We start from the raw sequence: 23,008 nt of genomic DNA on the forward strand, positions 1-23,008 counted from the left end.
GGCCGGGATCAAAAACAGATCGTAAGCCGGGACGGGAGAACAGACGTGGTCGGGATCAAAATAGGTCCTAGCCGGAGAAAAACGGGGAGATCAGGAACAGGCAGGTAGAAAAACGGGTGCAAAAACGGGACAGGCGTGGTCAGGGTTGAAAGCGAGTCGTAAGCCGGGACGGGAGAGCAGACGTGGTCGAGATCAAAACAGGTTCGCGGACGGACTGACCAAAGGGGACAGAGAGGACTGGGTTCAAATAGTGACAGGGAGCCAATCCGAACCCGCCAAATGAGCGAGAACAGGTGAGTCACATCGGTAACAGGTACAGGAAGTCCTGTCATTTTCCAATACGATTTGAGGGTTTTGTTGAATTTTGTCTTAAAATATCTGGAAAATATCTTTGGTCCAAAAAGTGTCCCGACCTCCCGGCTCATAGTCACGGTATACGCGTTCGTGCCAAGGTCCGGTTCGTGTTTGTAAACACACGAGAGATTCAGATAAGTGGACATTATTTGTCCAAACAGGAAATGACAAAGCACTTCCTGCCTGGGTTGTCACGGCGACCACTTTTTTCATCCCATCGTAAAGAAAATAAATACAAAATAAAACGGCGTTCTTTTCTGTTACAGGGAGAACTGCCTGACTCCGGCGAGTCCCGAGTCTTGCGGCCTGGTCCAGAGTTTCCTGAGCGAGAACCCGGAGCAGGTTTTCCTGGGACACGTTCAAGTCCAGATGAAGACGGGTCTGCAGATCCAGGACAGGCATCTTTTCCTCTTCACCGACACGCTCGTCGTCACCAAGACCAAGTCAGTAGCTCGTTTGCCTTCTAGAGGGGTGGTGTGCAAACTACGGCCCGCGGTGTAAATACGGGCCGTGGCGCTTTTTCATCGGGCCGCTTTGTTGTGTAGGGCAACCTAGAACGAGTGCTAGAAAGCGCAAGGGAGGATAAAAACTCAAAGTGACTGAATTGCAAAATCTTTCTTCTTGTTTTTTTAGAGAAAGAAAAAAGATAAAAACATTTAAACGAAAAGAAAGAAGGAAAGAATGAAAAAGTAAAAAAAAAAAATCACAAAGAAAATGAAAAGAAATAAAAAGGAAAAATAGAAAATGAAAAAAAGAAAAGAGAAAAAAGGAAAATAGAGGGGAAAGGCTAAAAGAAAATAAATCAAAAGAAAAAGGAAAGGAAAAGAGAAATACAATAAAAGTAAAGAGAGAAAATAAGAAGGGAAACAAGCAAAAAAAAGAAAGCGGAAAAAGGAAAAAATAGGGCAAAGGTGAAAGAAAATAAATCAAAAGAAAAAGAAAGGAAAAGAGAAATACATTAAAAGTAAAGAGAGAGAATAAAAAGGGAAACAAGCAAGAAAAAAAGAAAAACAAAGAAAACTGACTAGTATGCATTGTATCTTTATAAAAGGTGAAAAAAAGGGAAAATCCTACAAATACTAGCTTCTTTTTCATCACATTAGTAGAAATGGTTAACTTAAGCATATCGAATGTCCTGCCCTGTTATTGCGCTGCACTGAAACAGGGGACACACACTTTCCCTCTTTCGCCTCTGTCACAAGCCAGGGACAGAGACAGGACCCAATAGCATTTCTTTTACTCGTTTTTTATAAAGAAAGAGAGCGATGCTTGCATCCACGATCCGACCATCGTCGCTCACGGGTAGCTCGTGGCAGGAACGCGGAAGTGGCACTTCTGTGTCGAGCGAGCGTCGTCGTTGACAGCGAGAAAACGGGTCGATGGCCAGGACGGGTGAGCAAAAAAGAAACGGGTCCAGAAAAAGGTCAGCAACAGGTATCAGGCAGGAAACAAGGCAAAACAGGTCGATGGCCGGGACGGAGGAGCAAAACAGAAACAGGTCCCAGAAACAGGTCAGCAACAGGTAGCAGGCAGGAAACATGGCAAAACAGGTCAATGGCTGGGACGGAGGAGCAAAAACAAACAGGTCCAGAAAAGTGATCGGCAACAGGTATCAGGCAGGAAACAGGGCAAAAAAGGTCAACGGCCGGGACGGAGGAGCAAAAGCAGAAACGGGTCCAGAAAAAGGTCGGCAACAGGTTTCAGGCGGTAAACAGGGCAAAACAGGTTGATGGCCGGGACGGAGGAACAAAAACACAAACGGGAAACAGGTTGGAAACAGAAAAGGGGAAACAGAAAAAGGTCGGAAACAGAAAAAGGTCGGCAACAGGTTTCAGGCGGTAAACAGGGCAAAACAGGTCGATGGCCAGGACAGGGGAGCAAAAAAGAAACGGGTCCAGAAAAGTGATCGGCAACAGGTATCAGGCACGAAACAGGGCAAAACAGGTCGATGGCCAGGACGGAGGAGCAAAAACAGAAACGGGTCCAGAAACAGGTCGGCAACAGGTATCAGGCAGGAAACAGGGCAAAACAGGTCAACGGCCGGGACGGGTGAGCAAAAAAGAAACGGGTCCAGAAAAAGGTCAGCAACAGGTATCAGGCAGGAAACAAGGCAAAACAGGTTGATGGCCGGGACAGAGGAGCAAAAAAAGAAACAAGTCCAGAAAAGAGGTCGGCAACAGGTATCAGGCAGGAAACAGGGCAAAACAGGTCGATGGCGGGGACGGAGGGATAAAAGCAGAAACGGGTCCAGAAAAAGGTCAGCAACAAGTATCAGGCAGGAAACAGGGCAAAACAGGTCAACGGCCGGGACGGAGGAGCAAAACAGAAACGGGTCCAGAAACAGGTTGGCAACAGGTATCAGGCAGGAAACAGGGCAAAACAGGTCGATGGCGGGGACGGAGGGATAAAAGCAGAAACGGGTCCAAAAAAGGTCAGCGACAGGTATCAGGCAGGAAACAGGGCAAAACAGGTCAACGGCCGGGACGGAGGAGCAAAACAGAAACGGGTCCAGAAACAGGTCGGCAACAGGTATCAGGCAGGAAAACAGGGCAGGATAGAGTCAGGAGTCACAAAAGCTTGCCTAGCTGAGAGCATAGGTTCGCAGACGGTCTGACGGGTTCCTTTCGTAAGACGGGAGTTTAAAAAGAGTCCGACAGCTGTTGGCGCCGAATCGGTAATCATGACAGCCTCCCAATTTTGCCTCTCGCCTCCTCCTCGTTCCCCCTTTTCCTCTCTCGAGCGTCTCCAACTTTCAGCCTCCCTCCGCCAAACGTGTCATTATTTTCCGGCCGACGAAATCCATATGAAGCCCCGCGGGCATCAAAGCCTGGCGCCGGGGCTCCCCACCCAGCCCGGAGCCCCAAAATAGAAAGTGGGAAAGCGATTCCCGATTTAGCCCGTGCGGGCCGTCTGCAGACACAGCGGGACCTGGCTGCGGCCGAGGATGACCCCGCCGCTATAATAGTCTAGTGGACAAAATGGCCGAATATACGGCAGTGAAGAGCCGAGAAGTCTGTCGTTTAAAGCAAATGGTTCTCAAATAGTGGGGCCTGCTCAGGGAGGCGCATGTGACATTTTTTTTACTGTGTTAGAATAAAGTGCAATTGCGCCCCCCGATACTCAAGGGGGCTGTAGCGCTCTCATGGACAGAGTGTGTGCGCACTCGTGGAGAAAAAGTTTGAGCATGAACGCTCTACTCAGAGTGTAAAGTATTGAAACGAAGTGAAGCAGACCCTCGAGCGGAACAATATTTATGTCACGGTTGCCGTGGCGCCCAATTGGCCCCGCCCGTGTCGCGCCAGCTGGGGCTCATTAACAGATTGGCTTTCCGTCTTTTTAAGCTCAGTGCTCTCACTCTCCCTTTGTCAGTCCGCCAACAAACTTCTGCCCCGCGAGTCGTGGGTTTCGACTCGGTCCTGTCCCTGTTGGTATTTCCTGCCCGATGTTGTTCCCGTTCATTTTGTCCTGTTTAATATCGGTTTTCAGTTTTGTTTCCGTCTGTTTTTGTCCTGTTTATTATTTTCTCCAGTTTTCGTTCCAGTCTAGTTTGTCCTGTTTATTTTCGATATCCTGATTGATTATCTATCCTCTCTGTCCCATCCTGTTTGTTTTTAAGCTCAGTGCTCTCATTTTTCCTTTGTCAGTCCCTCAACGAACCTCTGCCCCGCAGGTCATGGGTTCTGACTCGGTCCTGTATTCCTGTTGGTAGTTCCTGTCCAGTATTGTTCCTGTCTATTTTGTCCTGTTTAATATCGATGTCCAGTTTCGTTCCCGTTTAGTTTGTCATGTTTAATTTTGATATTCTGTTTTGATCTCAATCCTGTCTGTCCTGTTGTTTAATATCGGTTTCCAGTTTTGTTTCTGTCTATTTTTGTCCTGTTTATTCTTTTTTCCAGTTTTTGTTCCAGTCTAGTTTGTCCTGTTTATTTTCGATATCCTGATTTATTATCTATCCTGTCTGTCACGTCCTGTCTGTTTTTAAGCTCAGTGCTCTCATATTTCCTTTGTCAGTCTGTCAACGAACCTCTGCCCCGCAACACGTGTGTTCGGACTCGGTCCTGTTTTCCTGTTGGTAGTTCCTGTCCGGTATTGTTCCCGTCTATTTTGTCCTGTTTAATATCGATCTCCAGTTTCGTTCCCCTTTAGTTTGTCCTGTTTAATTTCAATATTCTGTTTAGATCTCAATCCTGTCTGTCCTGTTCTTTAATATCGGTTTCCAGTTTTGTTTCTGTCTATTTTTGTCCTGTTTATTAGTTTCTCCAGTTTTTGTTCCCGTCTAGTTTGTTCTGTTTAGGTTCAATATCCTGATACATTATCTATCCTGGCAGCACGGCGGCGCAGTGGTTAGCGCTTGTGCGGCACAGTTCATGTCATGGGAACCTGTCGTGGGTTCAAATCCAGCTCCAGACTTCCTGTGCGGAGTTTGTATGTTCTCCCCGTGCTTGCATGGGTTTCCTCCGGGCACTCCGGTTTCCTCCCACATTCCAAAAACATGCATTTCAGGTGAATTGGCCGGTCCAAATTGTGTGAATGAGCGAGTGAGTTGTCTGTCCCTGTGTGCCCTGCGATTGGCTGGCAACCCGTTCAGGGTGTCCCCTGCCCACTGCCCGGAGATAGCTGGGATGGGCTCCAGCCCCCCCGCGACCCTAGTGAGGATAAGCGGTACGGCTGATGAGATGAGATGAGATTATCTATCCTATCTATCCCGTCCTGTCTGTTCTTAAGCTCAGTGCTCTCATTTTTCTTTGTCAGTCCGTCAACGAACCCTGCCCCGCAGGACGTGGGTTCTGACTCGGTCCTGTTTTCCTGTTGTATCTTCAGTTTGGTATTGTTCCCGTCTGTTTTTGTCCTGTTTGCTAGTTTATCCAGTTTTTGTTCCCATCTAGTTTCTCTTGTTTATTTTCGTTATCCTGATTCGTAATCGATCTCGTTGGTCTCTGGCCTCCGGTCTTTCCACGTCAGACCGGCTGCCTAACGTGCATGACTCCCCATTTCCCGTACAATAAAGGCTTGTGTGCGAACGTCACGCGATTGGGTCCTGTATCTGTTGTGGTTCTGACACACTATGCCAGGAATGTCAAACCAATTTTAACTCGGGGGCCACACAATAGAACAAAGATTCTGAAAGAGAGATAAAGAAATAAGAGAAAGAGGGAGGGAAAAGGAGAGAGGGTGGGACAAAGAAAGAAAAAGAGAGAGAGTGGGAGAGAGCGTGAGAAACAAAAGATAAAAAGTCGTGACAGAGGGGGAAAAGAAAGGGCGAGGAAGAAAATAAATCCAAAGAGAAATAGAAAGACAGAAGGAGAGAAAAGAGAAAAGAAAGCGCTAAGGGTAGGAAGAGAGAAAGAGAAAAGAGAGAAAAGGAAAAAAGGAAGTTGGAGCAAAAGAAGTTAAAAAGACACAGAGAGAGAAAGAGACAAAGCAACAAAGGAAGAGAAAGAGAAAGAGAGAGAGTGAGAGAAACAAAAGAGGTAAAAAGAGAAGTCGTGAGAGGGGAAAAGAAAGGGAGAGGAAGAAAGAAATCCAAAGAGAAATAGAAAGACAGAAGGAGAGAAAAGAGAAAAGAAAGTGTGATGGGTAGGAAGAGAGAGAGAAAAGAAAAAAAAAGAAAAAAGGAAGTTAGAGCAAAATAAGATAAAAAGACACGGAGAGAGAAAGAGACAAACAAAGGAAGAGAAAGAGAGAGTGAGAGAGCGTGAGAAACAAAAGAGGTAAAAAGGGAAGTCGTGAGAGAGGGGAGGAAAAAGGGAGAGCAAGAGTAAAATCCAAAGAGAAATAGAAAGACAGAAGGAGAGAAAACAGAAAAGAAAGTGATGGGTAGGAAGAGACAGAAAAGAGAGAAAAGGAAAAAAGGAAATTATAATAATAATAATAATAATAATTTCCTTGTATTGTCATTCTGTGTAACAATGTACACAGAACGAAATGTCGATTGCACCTGACCCGTTGTAGCGAGCCGATGCAGCCGCAGCCAACAGAGGGCGCCGCCGACCACTTTTTAAGTCTTAGGAATGACTCGGCCGGGGCGCGAACCCGAACCTCCCAGTCTCAAAGCAAAAGAAGATAAAAAGACACAGAGAGAGAAAGAGACAAAAAGCAACAAAGGAAGAGAAAAACAGAGACACAGATTGAAAGAGATAGAGACAGAGAATGGGAGAAAAGGGGTGGAAAAGAGAGAGAAAGAGAGAAATACAAGTACAGTGTCTTTGTTGGAGGCACCTGGCTTTGGTAACATCAAGTTGACACATTTCAACATGCAGCTCGTTTTTCTCTTGCGCTTCTCTGAGTGTTGTCTCGCGGGCCGGATTCAATCCCTTAGCAGGCCTGGTCTGGCCCGCTTGTTTGACACCTTTGCACTATGCTGTAATCATGACTATTTTTTCCCTCCAAGCCTCTCCATGACATGTTCCACTCTAGGGGGGTCATGTCTAACCTCTCTGCATCCAATTTTTAATGAGAATTCTAATCACTTGTTCCCGCAGGTCTCCGTCTCACTTTAAAGTGAAAGCGCGAGTGCGCACGTGCGAAATGTGGACGTCGAGTTGCGTGGAGGAAGTGTGCGAAGGAAGCACCTGCCCGGAGAGAAGCTTCGTCCTGGGATGGCCCACCTGCAACAGCGTGGCCACCTACAGGTAGCCTCTACTTACAAATTCTGGGAGGAGCTTTGTAACCTGAAACATTCATAAGTAGGGACGCCTTTTGAATGTAAAAGCGCTAATCCGTTCCAAGCTGGCAAAACTACAGTATTGTTTGAATACCAGGGTTGGGTAGGGTTACTTTAACTGGATTACTTTCAATGACTTTAGATTACTCCAATACCAAATATGCTAATGGTGACTCACAACACGTGGTAAGCTTTCTCTCCTGGCTTTGATCTCTTTGATCTCCGGCAAAACGAACATCAAATGCCACAGAAATAAAATGAAAAGAAATCCAAACATCATTTTTGCCGTTCCGTGTGTTCCGTTACTTCCCAAGCCTGCACAAAATTGAGTTATTTTATTCATATTTCGTTTATTTTGTCTTTTATTAGCACATTTGGTATTAGAGTAATCCAAAAGTAATTGAAAGTAATCCAGTTAAAGTAACGCTACCCAACCCTGTTGAATACATACATCATAGGCGCCGGCGCCAGTGGCAGCCTTTCCAGCAGCTCAGTGTTATCTCGCTCTTTTTGTGATTTCTTGTTTTAAGTGTCTGCTTCTGTCTTCGTCCCGTTTTTCGTCCCGTTCGACAACAACACTTTGGATGACTTTCTATCCTAGGGTTATGGGTTTTAACGCACAAAAATGCATTTATTCGAGGAATCGACTCCCTGAAGAATTCTCGTGCCGGCGTGATGAGGGGGCCCTATCGTGGAGCTAGCTAAGTGTCTAGCGGCGTTATAAGCCTTCGGTACCGTAATCATGATAAATGTGAACTCTCTAGCAAATAAGACCACCGAACTGGCTGTTCAGTTTGCTGTGTTTTACGGAAACGTGGTTCACGCCTAGCATCCCGGACGCTAACCTGGAGCTACCCTGATTCAGCGCTGTTAGGGCAGACAGAGACACAAAAGCCTGCGAGAAGCGGAGAGGAGGTGGACTCGCTATCTACGTGAACACGAGGCGTGTCACCCTGGGCACAAAGATTTCCATCTGCCGCAGGGACGTGGAACTTTTGGCCTAGCCTGTGATGTCATCCACAACAAAAGGATACTGCTGGAGGTGTTAATTTCCCTACGGGGATGAATAAAGTATCCATCCATCTATCTATCTAGACATCTATCTATCTATCTAGATCTAACTAAAGATCTATCTACCTAGAGATCTATCTAGATCTAACTAAAGATCTATCTATCTATCTAGACATATATCTATCTATCCATCTAGATCTATCTATCTATCCATCTAGATCTATCTATCTATCTATCCATCTAGATCTATATCTATCTATCCATCTAGATCTATCTATCTATCCATCTAGATCTATCTATCTATCCATCTAGATCTATCTATGTATCTATCTAGATCTAACTAAAGATCTATCTATCTATCTAGATCTAACAAAAGATCTATCTATCTAGACATATATCTATCTATCCATCTAGATCTATATCTATCTATCTAGATCTAACTAAAGATCTATCTATCCATCTATCTATCTAGATCTAATTAAAGACCTATCTATCTATCTAGATCTAACTAAAGATATATCTATCTATCTATCTATCTACCTACCTAGACATCTATATAGACATCTATCTATCTAAATAATCATATAATATCATCAGAACATGAAAAAAAATACATGTAAAAATGAGATCACAGCACAATGACATAAAACGGGAGGCACATCAGGTAAAAAAAAAATATATATATAGGAAATAACACAAATATTCATTTACTTTTTTGCCTCGTGTTTCTTGAAAAACTGCCCCAACGACGTCTGCTTTTGACAGTCCGTCTGAAACGCGCGAGGCAGACGTCATAATGAGCGATCGCCCGACTTGTCAACACTTTTCAAGGGTGATACCTTTCCACAAATTCTCGAATTTTAGCTAAAATGTCTTGAATTTGGGCTGATTCAATGATAGCTGCGTCCTTCTTGCCGCCATCTTGCCGGAACCCCTCCTCTTCCACCTTCTCGTCTCTGAACTCTGAACTGACGGTGACACGAAGAAGATGCTAAGATACACGCGCCCCGTTTATGACCGTTGGTGAAACTCTGGGAGCGACTAATAACAGCGTGTACTGTACTGTATTTTCAACTTTGTATCCTGAAACGCCTTTGTAACGAGAGACGATATTTTCCCGTTTAGTACTTCGAAACCTGAAACTTCAGTATATAGAGACATTCATAAGTAGAGGTACCAATGTATTGCTTTCGAAGACATGAGAAGGAAAGAAAGGAAAGCTGAGGTCATAGTCTTTGGTCCTAGTGGCTTCAGTGTACCTCCACCTATTCGCTCTTTATGTGAAAAGTAAAACTGAAACAATGAAAAAAGAAGAAGAAGAGAAAAATCAAAAAAATGAGAAGAAAGAAAAGATCTCCTTTTTTCCTGTTTTGGTCTTTTTTCTCTTTTATTCCTTACTTTTCTTTCTTTAACTCCATTTTTCTTTTAGCTTTCTTTCCCTCTACTTTTCCTTTTATTCCCCATTTACTTTTTTGCCTCTTTTTCTTCTTCTTCTGTTTTTTATTCCTTTAAAAACCTCGTTTTTCCTTCTTTTTGTCTTTCTTTGGGAAATCCTAGGTAAAATTGGAAGAAAGAGGCTTCTTTTTTTGCTTACTTTCAGTCTTTAGTCTTCCTTGGACTCCTTCTCAGTTACACTACACATGACAGCGACATCGAGAGGACGAATATGAAACACTGTCCCTTTAAGAACAGCGGAATGGTTTTGTGGAAAAGCCCATTTGGCCCATCCTCACCCGGACCCTAGCTTCGGAAGCCCCCGACCGAACAGTTAAAGACCATCGCTCTAAAGGACTTGGCCATGTGCTTTGCACGTGTGGTGGAACGTACCATGTCCTGGAACGGGGATTTATTTGGGTTACGCAACCGTAAAGTAGGTACGGAATCCTCGGAAGATGGAAACCTCAGAATGTATATAAACATAGTATACAGACTTTGATGGGCTGCACGACATTCCGGACGTTCCTCGCTTCAACCGCGATGTGACATGCGCTCGTTTACATTCAGACGTGCAGGAGTTTGCATTTACACCTCTTATAACCCCCCGGGCTTCTCCGGGACGGGGTAAGAGCCCGGGTTTTCTCTCTCCTCACCGATTTCCTAATCATTGTCGCCCGTTTTTGTCTTTGCAGCTCAGAGGAGCAGAAGGAGAAATGGTTGGCGCTTATTAAAAGGTAAGAAATAGGATCTGTCGACGGATTCATTGGCGGATTTATTCCTAATATTAAACTGTTCCCGTAGGCTAGTGGCGTCATTGCCAAGGGGAATTCAATATGTACAGAAAGTCAAGTCAAGTATAGTTGTTTGGCCCTTAATCACAAATAATCTCAAAGGGCTGCACAGACCACAGACTATTGCAAACCACAGACTATTATGACACCATCCCCTGATCTAAAACCTACATGAGGGCAAGGAAAACTCAAAAACCTCAAGTCAAGTATATTTGTTTGGCCCTTAATCACAAATAATCTCAAAAGGGCTGCACAGATCAAAGACTATTGCAAACTACAGACTATTATGACAGTATCCCCTGATCTAAAACCTACATGAGGGTTAGGGAAAAACTCAAAAACCTCAAGTCAAGTCATGTTTATTTGTATAGGCATGTAGGTTTTTAGATGAGGGGATGGTGTCATAATAGTCTGTAGTTTGCAATAATCTGTGGTCTGTGCAGCCCTTTGAGACTCTTTGTGATTAAGGGCGTCACAAATAAACGTGACTTGAGGTTTTTGAGTTTTTCCTTGCCCTCATGTAGGTTTTAGATCAGGGGTTGGTGTCATTATAGTCTGTAGTTTGCAATAATCTGTGGTCTGTGCAGCCCTTTGAGACTCTTTGTGATTATGGGCCAAACAAATAAACGTGATTTGAGGTTTTTGAGTTTTTCCTTGCCCTCATGTCGGTTTTAATCAGGTGATGGTGTCATAATAGTCCGTGGTTTGCAATAATCTGTGGTCTGTGAAGCCCTTTGAGACTCTGTGATTAAGGGCTATAAAAATAAACAGGACTTGACTAGTATCTCCTGTTGTGTTATTCAGTCCAACCACCTTGCTACATTTATTTTCCAGGCCGATTTATGGAGAGAAAAAATAGGCGTACAAAAATTCTGTTTTTCTGTGTGTGTTTTTATTCAAACTTAATTTTTGCCAGTAGTACCTAAACAGATTTTGACTGCCGAGGAGAAAATATCAAAGTGTTGATACTTCAAATGCTTCAAGTACAGCTTCAGTTTGACTATTTTACTATTTTATAGGGTTAAGAATGATGATCATCGGTTGGACTTAGGTCATAAATAAAATGATTTTAAAAATATTATTTGATACATGTCAATTTTAGCCATTTTTTTAACCTTTTTATGATATTTTTTGTAGGCTTTAGTTAGGCAAAATCAAATTGAAACCTTTATTTTAATACATTTATTTTGATTCTATTATCGATTTACCTATTCCTAATTATGGTGTTTTTATTCTCATTAAAACAATAATTATTTTTAATACTAAGTTTTTAAAAAGTGTATTTGATTATTTTTATGATTACATATTTTGTATCTATTTTCAGTCTATAAATTTAATAAGTTAATATATATATTTCATTGATTTTATAATTATTAAATAAATTGTAAAGACCAGAACGGAGACAGGACCCACTTGCGTTATGTTTCTTCTGTGGCGAGCCATGGCGGCGTCGGGAACGGAAAAAAAGGGTTCCATGACAGGAGAGCTAAAAGCGTGGTCGGGATCGGAAACGGGTCGAAAGCCAGGAGAGGAGAATAGACGTGGTCAGGATCAAAAAACGGGTAGAAGTTGGGACAGGAGAGCAAATTACCAGGTCAGGATCAGAAACGGGTCGAAAGCCAGGAGAGGAAAGTAGACGTGGTCAGGATCAAAAAACAGGTCGAAGCCGGGACAGGAGAGCAAAAACCTGGTCGGGATCGGAAACGGGTCGAAAGCCAGGAGAGGAGAGTAGAAGTGGTAGGGATCAAAAACCGGGTTGAAGCCGGGGAAACAGACGGGAGCAAAACAGGTGGAAGTCAGGGTTGAAAAAAGCTTGCTTAGAATAAACTGAGGTTCGCAGACGGACCGACAACAGGTGACAGAAAGGAAGTTCTAATGTCAACCTATGAATTCATTCGTTTTCTCTTTGCTTTTCAGTCGAATCGACGAGGGAAAAGAGAAGGAGGACCCCAAATCGGTGCCGCTGAAGATATTCGCGAAAGATGTCGGAAACTGCGCTTATGTAAGAATCTTCAATGTCTTCCTTTTCCTCTTTTTTTTTTCTTCCTTTTTTCGAATTATGATGAGTGAGTCCGTTGTCGGTTACATAATGGACTACAACTGTTTTGCGTGTAGGCCAAGACTTTAGCCGTGAACAACACGGACGACGCCGACCGAGTCATCGGCATGGCGCTTCTGCAGTTCGGGATAACTGTGAGTAATCCTAACCCGGGTTCACAAACCATGACTTCCAAAATAAAAAATAAAAAATGCCCGATAAAAAAGAAAAAAGAAAAAAGAAAAAAAAGGACCCTATAATTGTCATGATTACCGATATGCTTCACCCGTGCCCACTCCTTTGACGACAACTGCCTCGGACTCTGATTGGCTCCCTGTCCCTATTTAGACCCACTCTTATCCGTCCCCTGTTGTCAGTCCGTCTGCGAACCTCAGTTTACCCTAGGCAAGCTTTTTTTCGACCCTGACTCACACCTGTTTTTGCTCCCTTCTGTTCCCCGGCTTCGACCCATATAATTGTCCATCCCTACTTGAAACCCTAAACCCGATTTGCAAACCTAACCTCCGCTCTGTCAAAACGACAGCCATTGTTTCCAACTTCGATTTGAAACCCGAACGCCATCTTGTAACCCAAATTCATTTAGTTTGAAAACCCAAACTTTGTGTTTAAACCCTGATTTGGAACTCAAACCCTGTCATGTCCCCCTAACAGTGTTTCTTTTTTTGTACGCAGGGACACGTGAAAGACCACCGCTTGTGGGTGAGCTCCAGTAAGGACGAGCCTCCCTACCCTTTAATAGGTAAGGATAAACACTCACTATTTGCTTTATTTTCACCCTTGGCCCTTAATCACAAAGAGTCTCAAAGGGCTGCACAGATCAAAGACTACTGCAAAGTACAGACTATTATGACACCATCCCCTGATCTAAAACCTACATGAAGGCAAGGAAAAACTCAAAAACCCCAACATGAGGAAAATGAAGTCAAGTCAAGCCATGTTTATTTGTTTGGCCCTTAATCACATGGAGTCTCAAAGGGCTGCACAGACCACAGATTATTGCAAACCAGACTATTATAACACCAGCCCCTGATCTAAAACCTACATGAGGGCAAGGAAAAACTCAAAAACCCCATCATGAAGAAAATGTAGTCAAGTCATGTTTATTTGTTTGGCCCATAATCACAAGTAGAGAGAGAGAGAGAGAGAGACAGAGAGAGAGAGACAGAGAGAGACGGAAAGAGAGAGAGAGAGAGAGACGGAGATAGATAGAGACGGGGAGAGAGAGAGTGAAAGAGAGACAGAGAGACAGAGAAAGAGTGAGAGACAGAGAGAGAGACACTTAAAACAAGAAATCACAAAAAGAGCGAAATAACAAGGAGCTGCAGGAAAGGCTGCCGCTAATAAGTCGTATCGGTATTGGCCCTAAAAAACAAAACATATTGATTTATCCTCAATTTTCGCTCCGTCCGATAGATTTACGCCCTCTGCGGTGTGTACCTTTAACTCGATGACATGTCTTTGTTCCTTCTAAGCTTCGTTCCCGTTTCGCTAGCCGTCCCGCACGCGGTATTTCACCTGTGTTATTTTTCCCGGTTCCAGGCCACGAGTTCCCGTTCAGCATCAAAATGAGTCACGTGCGAGACGGCGGGAGCGGCGTTCGGGACGCTAGCGAATGTCCCGAGGTTCGACTCCTGGACCAAAACCTGCCGCCGGACACGCAGTGTCACTTCATACTGAGACCCAGCAGAGTCACGCAAAGCACCGACTCGCTCCTTGGTGAGCAGCCAATCATTTCACCTTTTATTGAGTTTTAATGAAGTCGTTTGAGATAGATAGATAGATCTTCAGTTAGATCTAGATAGATAAATAGATAGATAGATCTTCAATTAGATCTAGATAGAGATAGATATATAGATCTTCAGTTAGATCTAGATAGATAAATAGATAGATAGGTCTTCAGTTAGATCTAGACAGATAGATAGAGATCTTCAGTTAGATATAGATATATAGATCTTCAGTTAGCTCTAGATAGATAGATCTTCAGTTAGAGCTAGATGGATAGATAGAGCTTCAGTTAGATCTACATAGATAGATAGATAGATCTTCAGTTAGATCTACATAGATAGATAGATAGATATAGATCTTCAGTTAGATCTACATAGATAGATAGATAGATATAGATCTTCAGTTAGATCTAGATAGATAGTTAATCTTCAGTTAGATCTAGATAGATAGATAGATAGATGGATCTTCAGTTAGATCTAGATAGATAGATCTTCAGTTAAATCTAGATAGATAGATCTTCAGTTAGAGCTAGATGGATAGATAGAGCTTCAGTTAGATCTAGATAGATAGATCTTCAGTTAGATCTACATAGATAGATAGATAGATCTTCAGTTAGATCTAGATAGATAGATAGAGCTTTAGTTAGATCTAGATAGAGATAAATAGATGGATCTTTAGTTAGATCTAGATAGATAGATAGATAGATATTCAGTTGGATCTAGATAGATGGATCTTCAGTTAGATCTAGATAGATAGATCTTTAGTTAGATCTAGATAGATAGATAGATCTTTAGTTAGCCCCTTAAATTATAATTTCCCTCTTTCCGAATGAATCATTTTTGGAGTTTTCTGGCATTATATTTTCCAAAATAAACAGACAACTATGTAATGAAGCTATTCGTTTTTAAAATAGGTTGTCAATTATAATGTATTTGTTTTTGATTCATGAGTCGAGCTGTCAATCAAAGTCGGTAGGTTGGGCCTGTGCTTGATTCTCAGGATCGATTGGTTTACCTGGATAGTTAGCCCCGCCTCCTGTTGTTGAACGGAGCAGTCCTTTTTCCGTCGCGTGGTATTCTGAAATAAAAATAAAAATAAAAAAAGCCGTTGTGTAATTATGGTAATCTGAATCCTTTTCAACGATTGCGTGTATATATTATTACAAGAATATATTTCAAAATAATGACATGTACTCACTTTCATGTTTTTTTTTATGTACAGTATTTCATTTTGGCACTCGTGGGCTTCCATAGAGTGGGGGGGCGAGTCCATCTTAATGTAAACACATTTTTGGGGTTGAAGCCATGAAAGGGTTTAAAACGGGCACAGATGTGCTTCTGCTTCGTGTCAGAGCCCTCGATTCAATAGCGTAGTAGCATGACGCCAAACTGACTCATTAAAGCAATGTTTCATAGTTCTTTTGAGGAAAAAAGTCAGCGTTATATCAGAGAACAAAAACAAGCTTTTCAGAAGAATGCAGTGATATCGCAACCTGATGTGTAAAAATACATGAAGTACTATACTAAAATTCATTTTTATAAATATATATAATGGAAATTTGTCTTTTTACATAGTGGAATCACTACGTACAGGTCGCCGCCATGTTCGTCTGGCATCTTGCTGCCGCTGCTTTTAAATACATGTCAAGAACCGGAACAGGATCAGGACCCAAACGCGTGACGTTCTCACACAAGCCTTTTATTTTACGGGAAATGGGGAGTCATGCATGTTAGGCAGCGGTCTGGTAGGAATGATAGGAAGCCAGAGGCAGACGAGATCGATACCAATTGCCAGAGCAGATATAGGACAGATGGGGTCGATACCGGGCAGGACAGAACAGATAGGATTGATATTTAAACAGGATATCGAAATTAAACAGGGCAAACTAGACGGGAACGAAACTGGTAACCGATATTCAACAGGACAAAATAAACGGGAACAAGAAATACCAACAGGAAACAGGGCCGAGTCAAAACACACGTCTTGCGGGGCAGAGGTTCGTTGACAGACTGACAAAGGAAGAGTGAGCGCATTGAGCTTAAATAGATGGACAACCAATCGGTCAAACAGAAAGCCTATCCGTCAAGATACAGTATAGAATGTTTAGACACGAACTAGGAAGAAGAAGTCGATTTCTTCTTCAGGTGTCATGAACGAGAACAGGATCAGGACCCAAACGCGTGACGTTCTCACACAAGTCTTTTATTTTACGGGAAATGGGGTGTCGTGCACGTTAGGCAGCGGTCTGGCATGAAAAGACAGGAAGCCAGAGACCGACGAGATCGATACCAATTGCCCGAGCAGATATAGGACAGATGGGGTCGATACCGGGCAGGACGGAACAGATAGGATTGATAATAAAACAGGATATCAAAATAAACAGAACAAACTAAACGGGAACGAAACTGGAAATCGATATTAAACAACGGGACGTACAGGATGGGTATCAAAACAGGATATCGAAATTAAACAGGACAAACTAGACGGGAACAATACCGGACAAGAAATACCAACAGGAAACAGGAGTCAAAACCCACGTCTTGAGGGGCAGAGGTTCGTTGACGGACTGACAAAGGAAGAGTGAGAGCACTGAGCTTAATTAGAATGGAAGCCAATCTGTCAACGAGCCGCAGCTGGCGCCACAGGGGCGGGGCCAATTGGGCGCCATGGCAACCGTGACATAATCGCTATCTTATTATTTGGTCGTCGCTATTTTGAACGGCGTCACGGTCCGAAAAGACGTGAAGTAAACGACACGGAAGAGAGCGGAAAACCGATTTATTCAACGTAACGCTTCTGACCGTCAGTAACGATAACGGCAGAAAAAATAACGAGTAAGATTACTGTTAGCATCTGACCTTTAGCTTAACAACACTCTTGGCCAATAGGAGGCTTTTTTTACGGTCCACAGCCATTATTAGCAATTAAGGATAAGATAAAAGGGGATTGCCTAATTTATCTCTGAATATCTTCAGCCAGTAGAAACCCATTTAAATGATTACTGACACAATGGTTAGCCATTGAAATTCTGAACAAAATATTGTGCAAATACAGACTGTATATTCAAATAAGACCCCAAAATCAGGGTGGGAGACGCCATTCGTGATTCATTTGTGCACAATCATCGATTGACTTGTGGAAAGAGAAGTCAAACATTTACAACTCTTTCACAATGTCTAAAATATTGGCCAAGGTAAAATACACAGTTCCAAAAGGTTTTACTGAAAAAATGTAAACCAAATGGCCAAAAAAAAACCACCGTTCTACCAAAAACTGTCTGCGACTCAAAAAGTTGGCCTACCCTTGCTTTAAATCTTCTCGAAAAGTTACCGAGGGAGAATGTGGGAAAAAGGAAGATGGAAACGTGAGCTGAGATAACACAAGCCAGGGTGAGCTGGCAGGCGGGAAAAAGCAACAGCCGACGGCGGCTAAGCGATAGGACAGGAAACAGGACAGGAAACGGGACCGCGCGCGGGAAAAACAAACAAAATGGACACTGACGGCAGGGAAAACACTCGGACGAAAAGAAACAAAACAAGAAAAGTCGACCCGAAGGTTGACTTGGTTAAAAATCAGGACTCTAAATTGCAAATTCAATCGAAAATGTATCCAAATGACAGCACCCTTGGCGGCGTTTCCCGAATTTGATATTTTGAAGTCATTGTCGGGATTGCACGAGGTTGAGTAAAGTCAGTTTTTCAAGAACTGGCTCTTTTGTTTCGGCTCACTAAAAAGAGCCGGTTCATTTGGCTCCCAAATGGCTCTTTAGATTGTTTTTCTTGCTTCAATGGTAAATGTTCTGCATTTCTATAGCACTTTTCAAGTCAATGAAGACCTCTGGAAGCGCTTTGCAATGTGCTTCACACTTACCCATTCACACACACACTCACACACCAATAGGGAGTCAGCCTCCAAACGTTTTGAGGATAATCAAGATGCTAAATGTTAAATGGTCTGCATTTCTATAGCGCTTTTCAAGTCAATGAAGACCTCTCGAAGCGCTTTACAATGTGCTTCACACTTACCCATTCACACACACACTCACACACCGATAGGGAGTCAGCCTCCAAACGTTTTGAGGATAATCAAGATGCTAAATGGTCTGCATTTCTGTAGCGATTTTCAAGTCAATGAAGACCTCCCAAAGCGCTTTACAATGTGCTTCACACTTACCCATTCACACACACACTCACACACCAATAGGGAGTCAGCCAGGCAAGGCGCCTACCTGCTTATTGGGGGCATTTTGCTCCTCTTTATTTTTAATTTTTATAATTTTTACAAGCTATGATGTTTTTAATATATTTTATGATATTATAATGCATACAATAGTATGCATTATAATAAATATTATAACATTTACTGCAATTTTAAATTAATTCATTACAAAATATTTGAATATAAAGTAAAATAAGAACTATAATGATTAAAAAAGTTCATGATATACAATATAATACTAATGTGTACATTATATACATGCACTTATTTGTAATTAGTTTGTAAGTAATTCCAAATTATAGCAAAAATTATCCATCTAATCATCCATTTTCTGCAGCGCTTATCCACAGTAGGGCCGCGGGGGTGCTGGAGCCCATCCCAGCTATCGGAAGATATAGTTGAGTGTCATCTGAGTAGCAATGGAAACTGATATTATACTTGCGAATCATATCACCTCATGGAAGCATGTGAATGCTGAAAAGAAGGGGTCCAAGTACTGATCCCTGCAGAACACCACAGGTTACACTAAAGGGCTCAGATGTCATTTCGCCATATTTAACACAGTGCGTCCTATCTGAGAGGTAGGATCTGAACCATAAGAGGACGGTTCCTGAGAGACCAATCCATATGGAGTCCATTGCCAGTAGAAGATCATTGGTTACCTTAATCGGGGCTGTCTCAGCAGAGTGGTTAGCCCTGAATTCTGATTGCATGGATTCAAAAAGATTGTTCTAGGATATAAAGTCATTCAGCTTCTGTGCCACGACATCATAAAGAAGAAGAAAAAAAGAAATAATAGAAGAAGAAAAAGGAAAAAGAGTGTAGTGTAGTGTCTAGGCAAGCTTTTTCGACCCCGACTCACTCCTGTTTTTGCTTCCATCTGTTTCCCGGCTTCGACCCGTTTCTGATCTTGACCACGTCTCCTCTCCTCTCCTGGCTTGTTGTAGTGTCTAGGCAAGCTTTTTCGACCCCGACTCACTCCTGTTTTTGCTTCCATCTGTTTCCCGGCTTCGACCCGTTTCTGATCTTGACCACGTCTCCTCTCCTCTCCTGGCTTGTTGTAGTGTCTAGGCAAGCTTTTTCGACCCCGACTCACACCTGTTTTTGATTCCATCTGTTTCCCGGCTTCGACCCGTTTCTGATCTTGACCACGTCTCCTCTCCTCTCCTGGCTTGTTGTAGTGTCTAGGCAAGCTTTTTCGACCCCGACTCACTCCTGTTTTTGCTTCCATCGGTTTCCCGGCTTCGACCCGTTTCTGATCTTGACCACGTCTCCTCTGCTCTCCTGGCTTGTTGTAGTGTCTAGGCAAGCTTTTTCGACCCCGACTCATTCCTGTTTTTGCTTCCATCTGTTTCCCGGCTTCGACCCGTTTCTGATCTTGACCGCGTCTACTCTCCTCTCCTGGCTTGTTGCTGTTCCCGACCACGTTTTTGCTCTCCTGTCCCAGCTACTGACCGTTCCACAATATGAAACTTGATTCAGTTTTTGGACATGTTTGTCAATGATTTCTACACGACGGACTGATGTTGCGCACCCTTATTCAAATTGAAGCTCTCGGACTTTGCGTGAAGGCTCAGAATCCTGGAAGATGATTAGAGGGAACGTTCAGTACCGAAGAATTTCTATGCTTCGAAAACGTGACTTGAACACACCCATAAACAGATGCAGTTTCTAAAACGGGGTCGGGTTTAGGATCAGAGTTTTATATTCAAGCATCAAAACGGAGTTTTAAGTAAGGATTTGACGCTAAGTTTAGCTTTCGGAATGCGGTGAGAGTTTCGGATCAAAGTTGGGAATTTTCTCTTAATATTTTAATTGGATATCCCAGGCCTGGTTTTCATGGTGGTTGGTTTGGTTTCCAAAGTACAAGATCTGTTTCATGTTCATATTAGGCGTGTCAGGACCAGAACGGAGACAGGACCCACTTGCGTTTAAGTTTCTCTCAGTTTTATTGGGAAGAAGGGAAAGGGTTGCACTGGTGGTCGCTGGTCGCAGGGAGCAGGTCGCTCTGAACGCAGAAGTGGCACTTCCGTGGCAAGCGATGGCGGTGTCAGGAACGGAAAAAACGGGACAGGAGAGCAAAAACGTGGTCGGGATCAAAAACGGGTCAAAGCCGGGAAACAGACATTTCTTAGCAGCTGTATACTTTTACAGAGTCACAAACATCTGCCATTGCCTGTGTGCCTGTATGTGTTTTAAGGTCAACCCAAATAGTTACTTGACAATTTTTGGGCTAGTGGTATGGAAGCCCAAGACTGCCAAAATCCAACAAATAAGAATCATTTTGCTAAATAACAGGCAACAATGTAATATAGCTTTTCCTTTCTGTCAAAACCGGAACAGGACCCACTTGCGTTACGTTTCTCTCAGTTTTATTGGAAGAAAGGAAAGGGTTGCACCCTCGATCCGGTGATCGCTGGTCGCGGGAAGCAGGTCGCTCTGAACAGGGAATTGGTATTTTCGTGGCGAGCGATGGCAATGTCGGGAACGGAAAAAAACAGGTCAGTAGCAGGAGACAGGAGAGCAAAAACGTGGTCGGGATCCAAAAACGTGTCGAAGCCGGGGAACAGACGGGAGCAAAAACAGGAGTGAGTCAGGCTCGAAAAAAGCTCGCCTAGAGTAAACTGAGATTCGCAGACGGACTGACAACAGGGGACAGACAGGGTACGAATAGTGACAGGCAGCCAATCAGAACCCGCGGCGGTTGGCGCAAAATGAGCGGGCACAGGTGAAGCATATCGGTAATCGTGACAAAATTGAGTTTTGAAATAAGGTTTTAAATCAAATTCAGGGTTTCAAACTGGGGATTGAGTGCCAAATAGTTTCAAATCAAGGTTTTTATTTTCAAACAGACGGATTCGGTGTGTGGTTTGGGTCCCAGACCAAATTCAGAATTAAGGTTTTAAGTTAAAAGCCCAATTAAGGCTTTCTATTTTTAATTTCAGTTTGGTTTAGAGATTTAAAAGTCACGTTTTTAAGACCAATTTTTCGGTTTGGAAGTCATCTTTTTATCGCAGATTCCGTTACCAACGTTACGGATAAGGTTCTCGAAGTCAGGTTTTCGCACACTTGCGAGTTTTGTCCTGGAGTGGATGTCTCACAAACATTCCAGAGAAACCACAGACGCTTGAAATGAAAATAAAGGTGATGTGTCATACGTGTTAGCGATGCGGTTACTCACTCAGGCTGCAGAACATGCTAACGCTAACTTTACTGCGCTAAATCCACACACAGATTGTGGACATGGCGGACGGGAACAAGGACACCACTGTCAAAACACACCTAAAAAGCTTTTACCTAAAAATGGCGGCAACCCGAGAGTCATCAATGGCTCCTTGTCTGGAGTCGATAAACCACTTTATTGAATTGCTATGCTAGGGGGTTGGCAAACTACGACTGCCGTGCCGCATACCTGCTTTTCAATCCAGCCCACCTTTCTAAAAACACTAAAACGGTACAATAATACCATATTCTTCGGACTATAAATTACTCCGGATTGTAAATCGCACCAGCCAAAAAATGCATACCTCGGGGTTTGTAAGGGTGCTTGAAATCCTTAAAACCTACATGAGTGCAAGGGAAAACTCAAAAACCTCAATTCAAGTCATGTTTATTTGTTTGGCCCTTAATCTCAAAGAGTCTCAAAGGGCTGCACGAATCAAAGACTATTGCAAACCTCAGACTATTACAACACCATCCCCTGATCTAAAACCTACATGAGGGCAAGGGAAAACTCAAAAACCTCAATTCAAGTCATGTTTATTTGTTTGGCCCTTAATCACAAAGAGTCTCAAAGGGCTGCACAGATCAAAGACTATTGCAAACTATAGACTATTATTAAGCCATCCCCTGATCTGAGACCTACACGAGGGCAAGGAAAAACTCAAAAACCTCAAGTCATGTTTATTTCCTATTTATTACTGTTCTCTTGTCTTTTTTGCTTTCTTTTCTGGACACATGCGTGGCCAATAAGACTTATAGTCGGGAGGAACTTATACAATTAACAGCAACTTGTATAAAAGGTACATAAAAACAAAAATAGTTCAGTTTTTTTACAATAAATGAATAAAAATGTCAATTCAACCAACATGACTCAAATGAACTTAAAACAAAAATGGCATCAAAATTTAATCAGAACTGGCTAATTGAAGTGTTGGCTCTCCTGTTTCAGAGCCAGGTTGACAGACTAATGTTATGATAAGAGCCAATCACTCAGCCTTCCTCTTTACCGTGCTTCTTATGCTCTCTCACAATCACAAACACACACTTTTGTTTGACTATCAAATGTTATGATAAGAGCTAATGCATCAGTATCCACCTGAATGTATAGGCTTATAATCCTTGATTCCAGTTTTATGACGTAAACCTGTTCCACACAGACAACGGCCATCCCAAGTCCTTCAAGCGTAAGCGATCCCTGATCAACTGGCCCTTCTGGAGGGGCTCCAGCAACCAGCTGGACGCCGGACCCCCGCTGAGCCCGACCTCGCCCGGTTCCACCCAGGGACGACTTTTCGGGCGAGCGCTTTCCTCCGTCTGCTCTGCTGAAAACGCTCTGCCCAAAACGGTCATGGTAAGCGTTGTACAAGCTCTCTCTCTCTCTCGCTCCCTTTCTCTCTCTCTCTCTCTCTGTCTCTCGCTCTCCCTCCATTTTGTTTCTCTCTTTCTATTCTCCATTTTGTTTCTCTCTCTCCCTCTCTCTCCATTTTGTTTCTCTCTCTCTCTTCTCCATTTTGTTTTGGTTTCTCC

The 23,008-nt window shown here is 43.0% G+C and overlaps 1 protein-coding gene and 1 long non-coding RNA gene across 3 annotated transcripts in view; one reads left to right on the top strand and one right to left on the bottom strand.

Moving 5' to 3' along the window:
- Positions 1 to 23,008, top strand: part of arhgap20 (Rho GTPase activating protein 20) — an 82,639-nt gene that overhangs the window by 41,842 nt on the left and 17,789 nt on the right. For both annotated transcript variants that reach the window (XM_088353560.1, XM_088353559.1), the window contains exons 3-10: positions 621 to 797; positions 6,837 to 6,986; positions 10,159 to 10,200; positions 12,175 to 12,259; positions 12,373 to 12,450; positions 12,989 to 13,055; positions 13,856 to 14,032; positions 22,639 to 22,832. In XM_088353560.1, coding sequence (XP_088209686.1) covers positions 621 to 797; positions 6,837 to 6,986; positions 10,159 to 10,200; positions 12,175 to 12,259; positions 12,373 to 12,450; positions 12,989 to 13,055; positions 13,856 to 14,032; positions 22,639 to 22,832 — 970 coding nt within the window. The remainder of the gene's footprint in view (positions 1 to 620; positions 798 to 6,836; positions 6,987 to 10,158; positions 10,201 to 12,174; positions 12,260 to 12,372; positions 12,451 to 12,988; positions 13,056 to 13,855; positions 14,033 to 22,638; positions 22,833 to 23,008) is intronic.
- The window catches only part of LOC148352430 (uncharacterized), a 50,032-nt gene continuing 40,783 nt past the window's right edge, over positions 13,760 to 23,008 (bottom strand). The window contains exons 3-4 of the long non-coding RNA XR_015852777.1: positions 15,056 to 15,118; positions 13,760 to 13,959 (exon numbers count right to left, since the gene is read on the bottom strand). This is a non-coding gene — a long non-coding RNA (uncharacterized LOC148352430). The remainder of the gene's footprint in view (positions 13,960 to 15,055; positions 15,119 to 23,008) is intronic.

Source organism: Urocampus carinirostris, chromosome 14, assembly GCF_059441175.1.
Source record: "Urocampus carinirostris isolate Australia breed hairy pipefish chromosome 14, RoL_Ucar_1.0, whole genome shotgun sequence".
Classification (NCBI taxonomy): Eukaryota; Metazoa; Chordata; class Actinopteri; order Syngnathiformes; family Syngnathidae; genus Urocampus; species Urocampus carinirostris.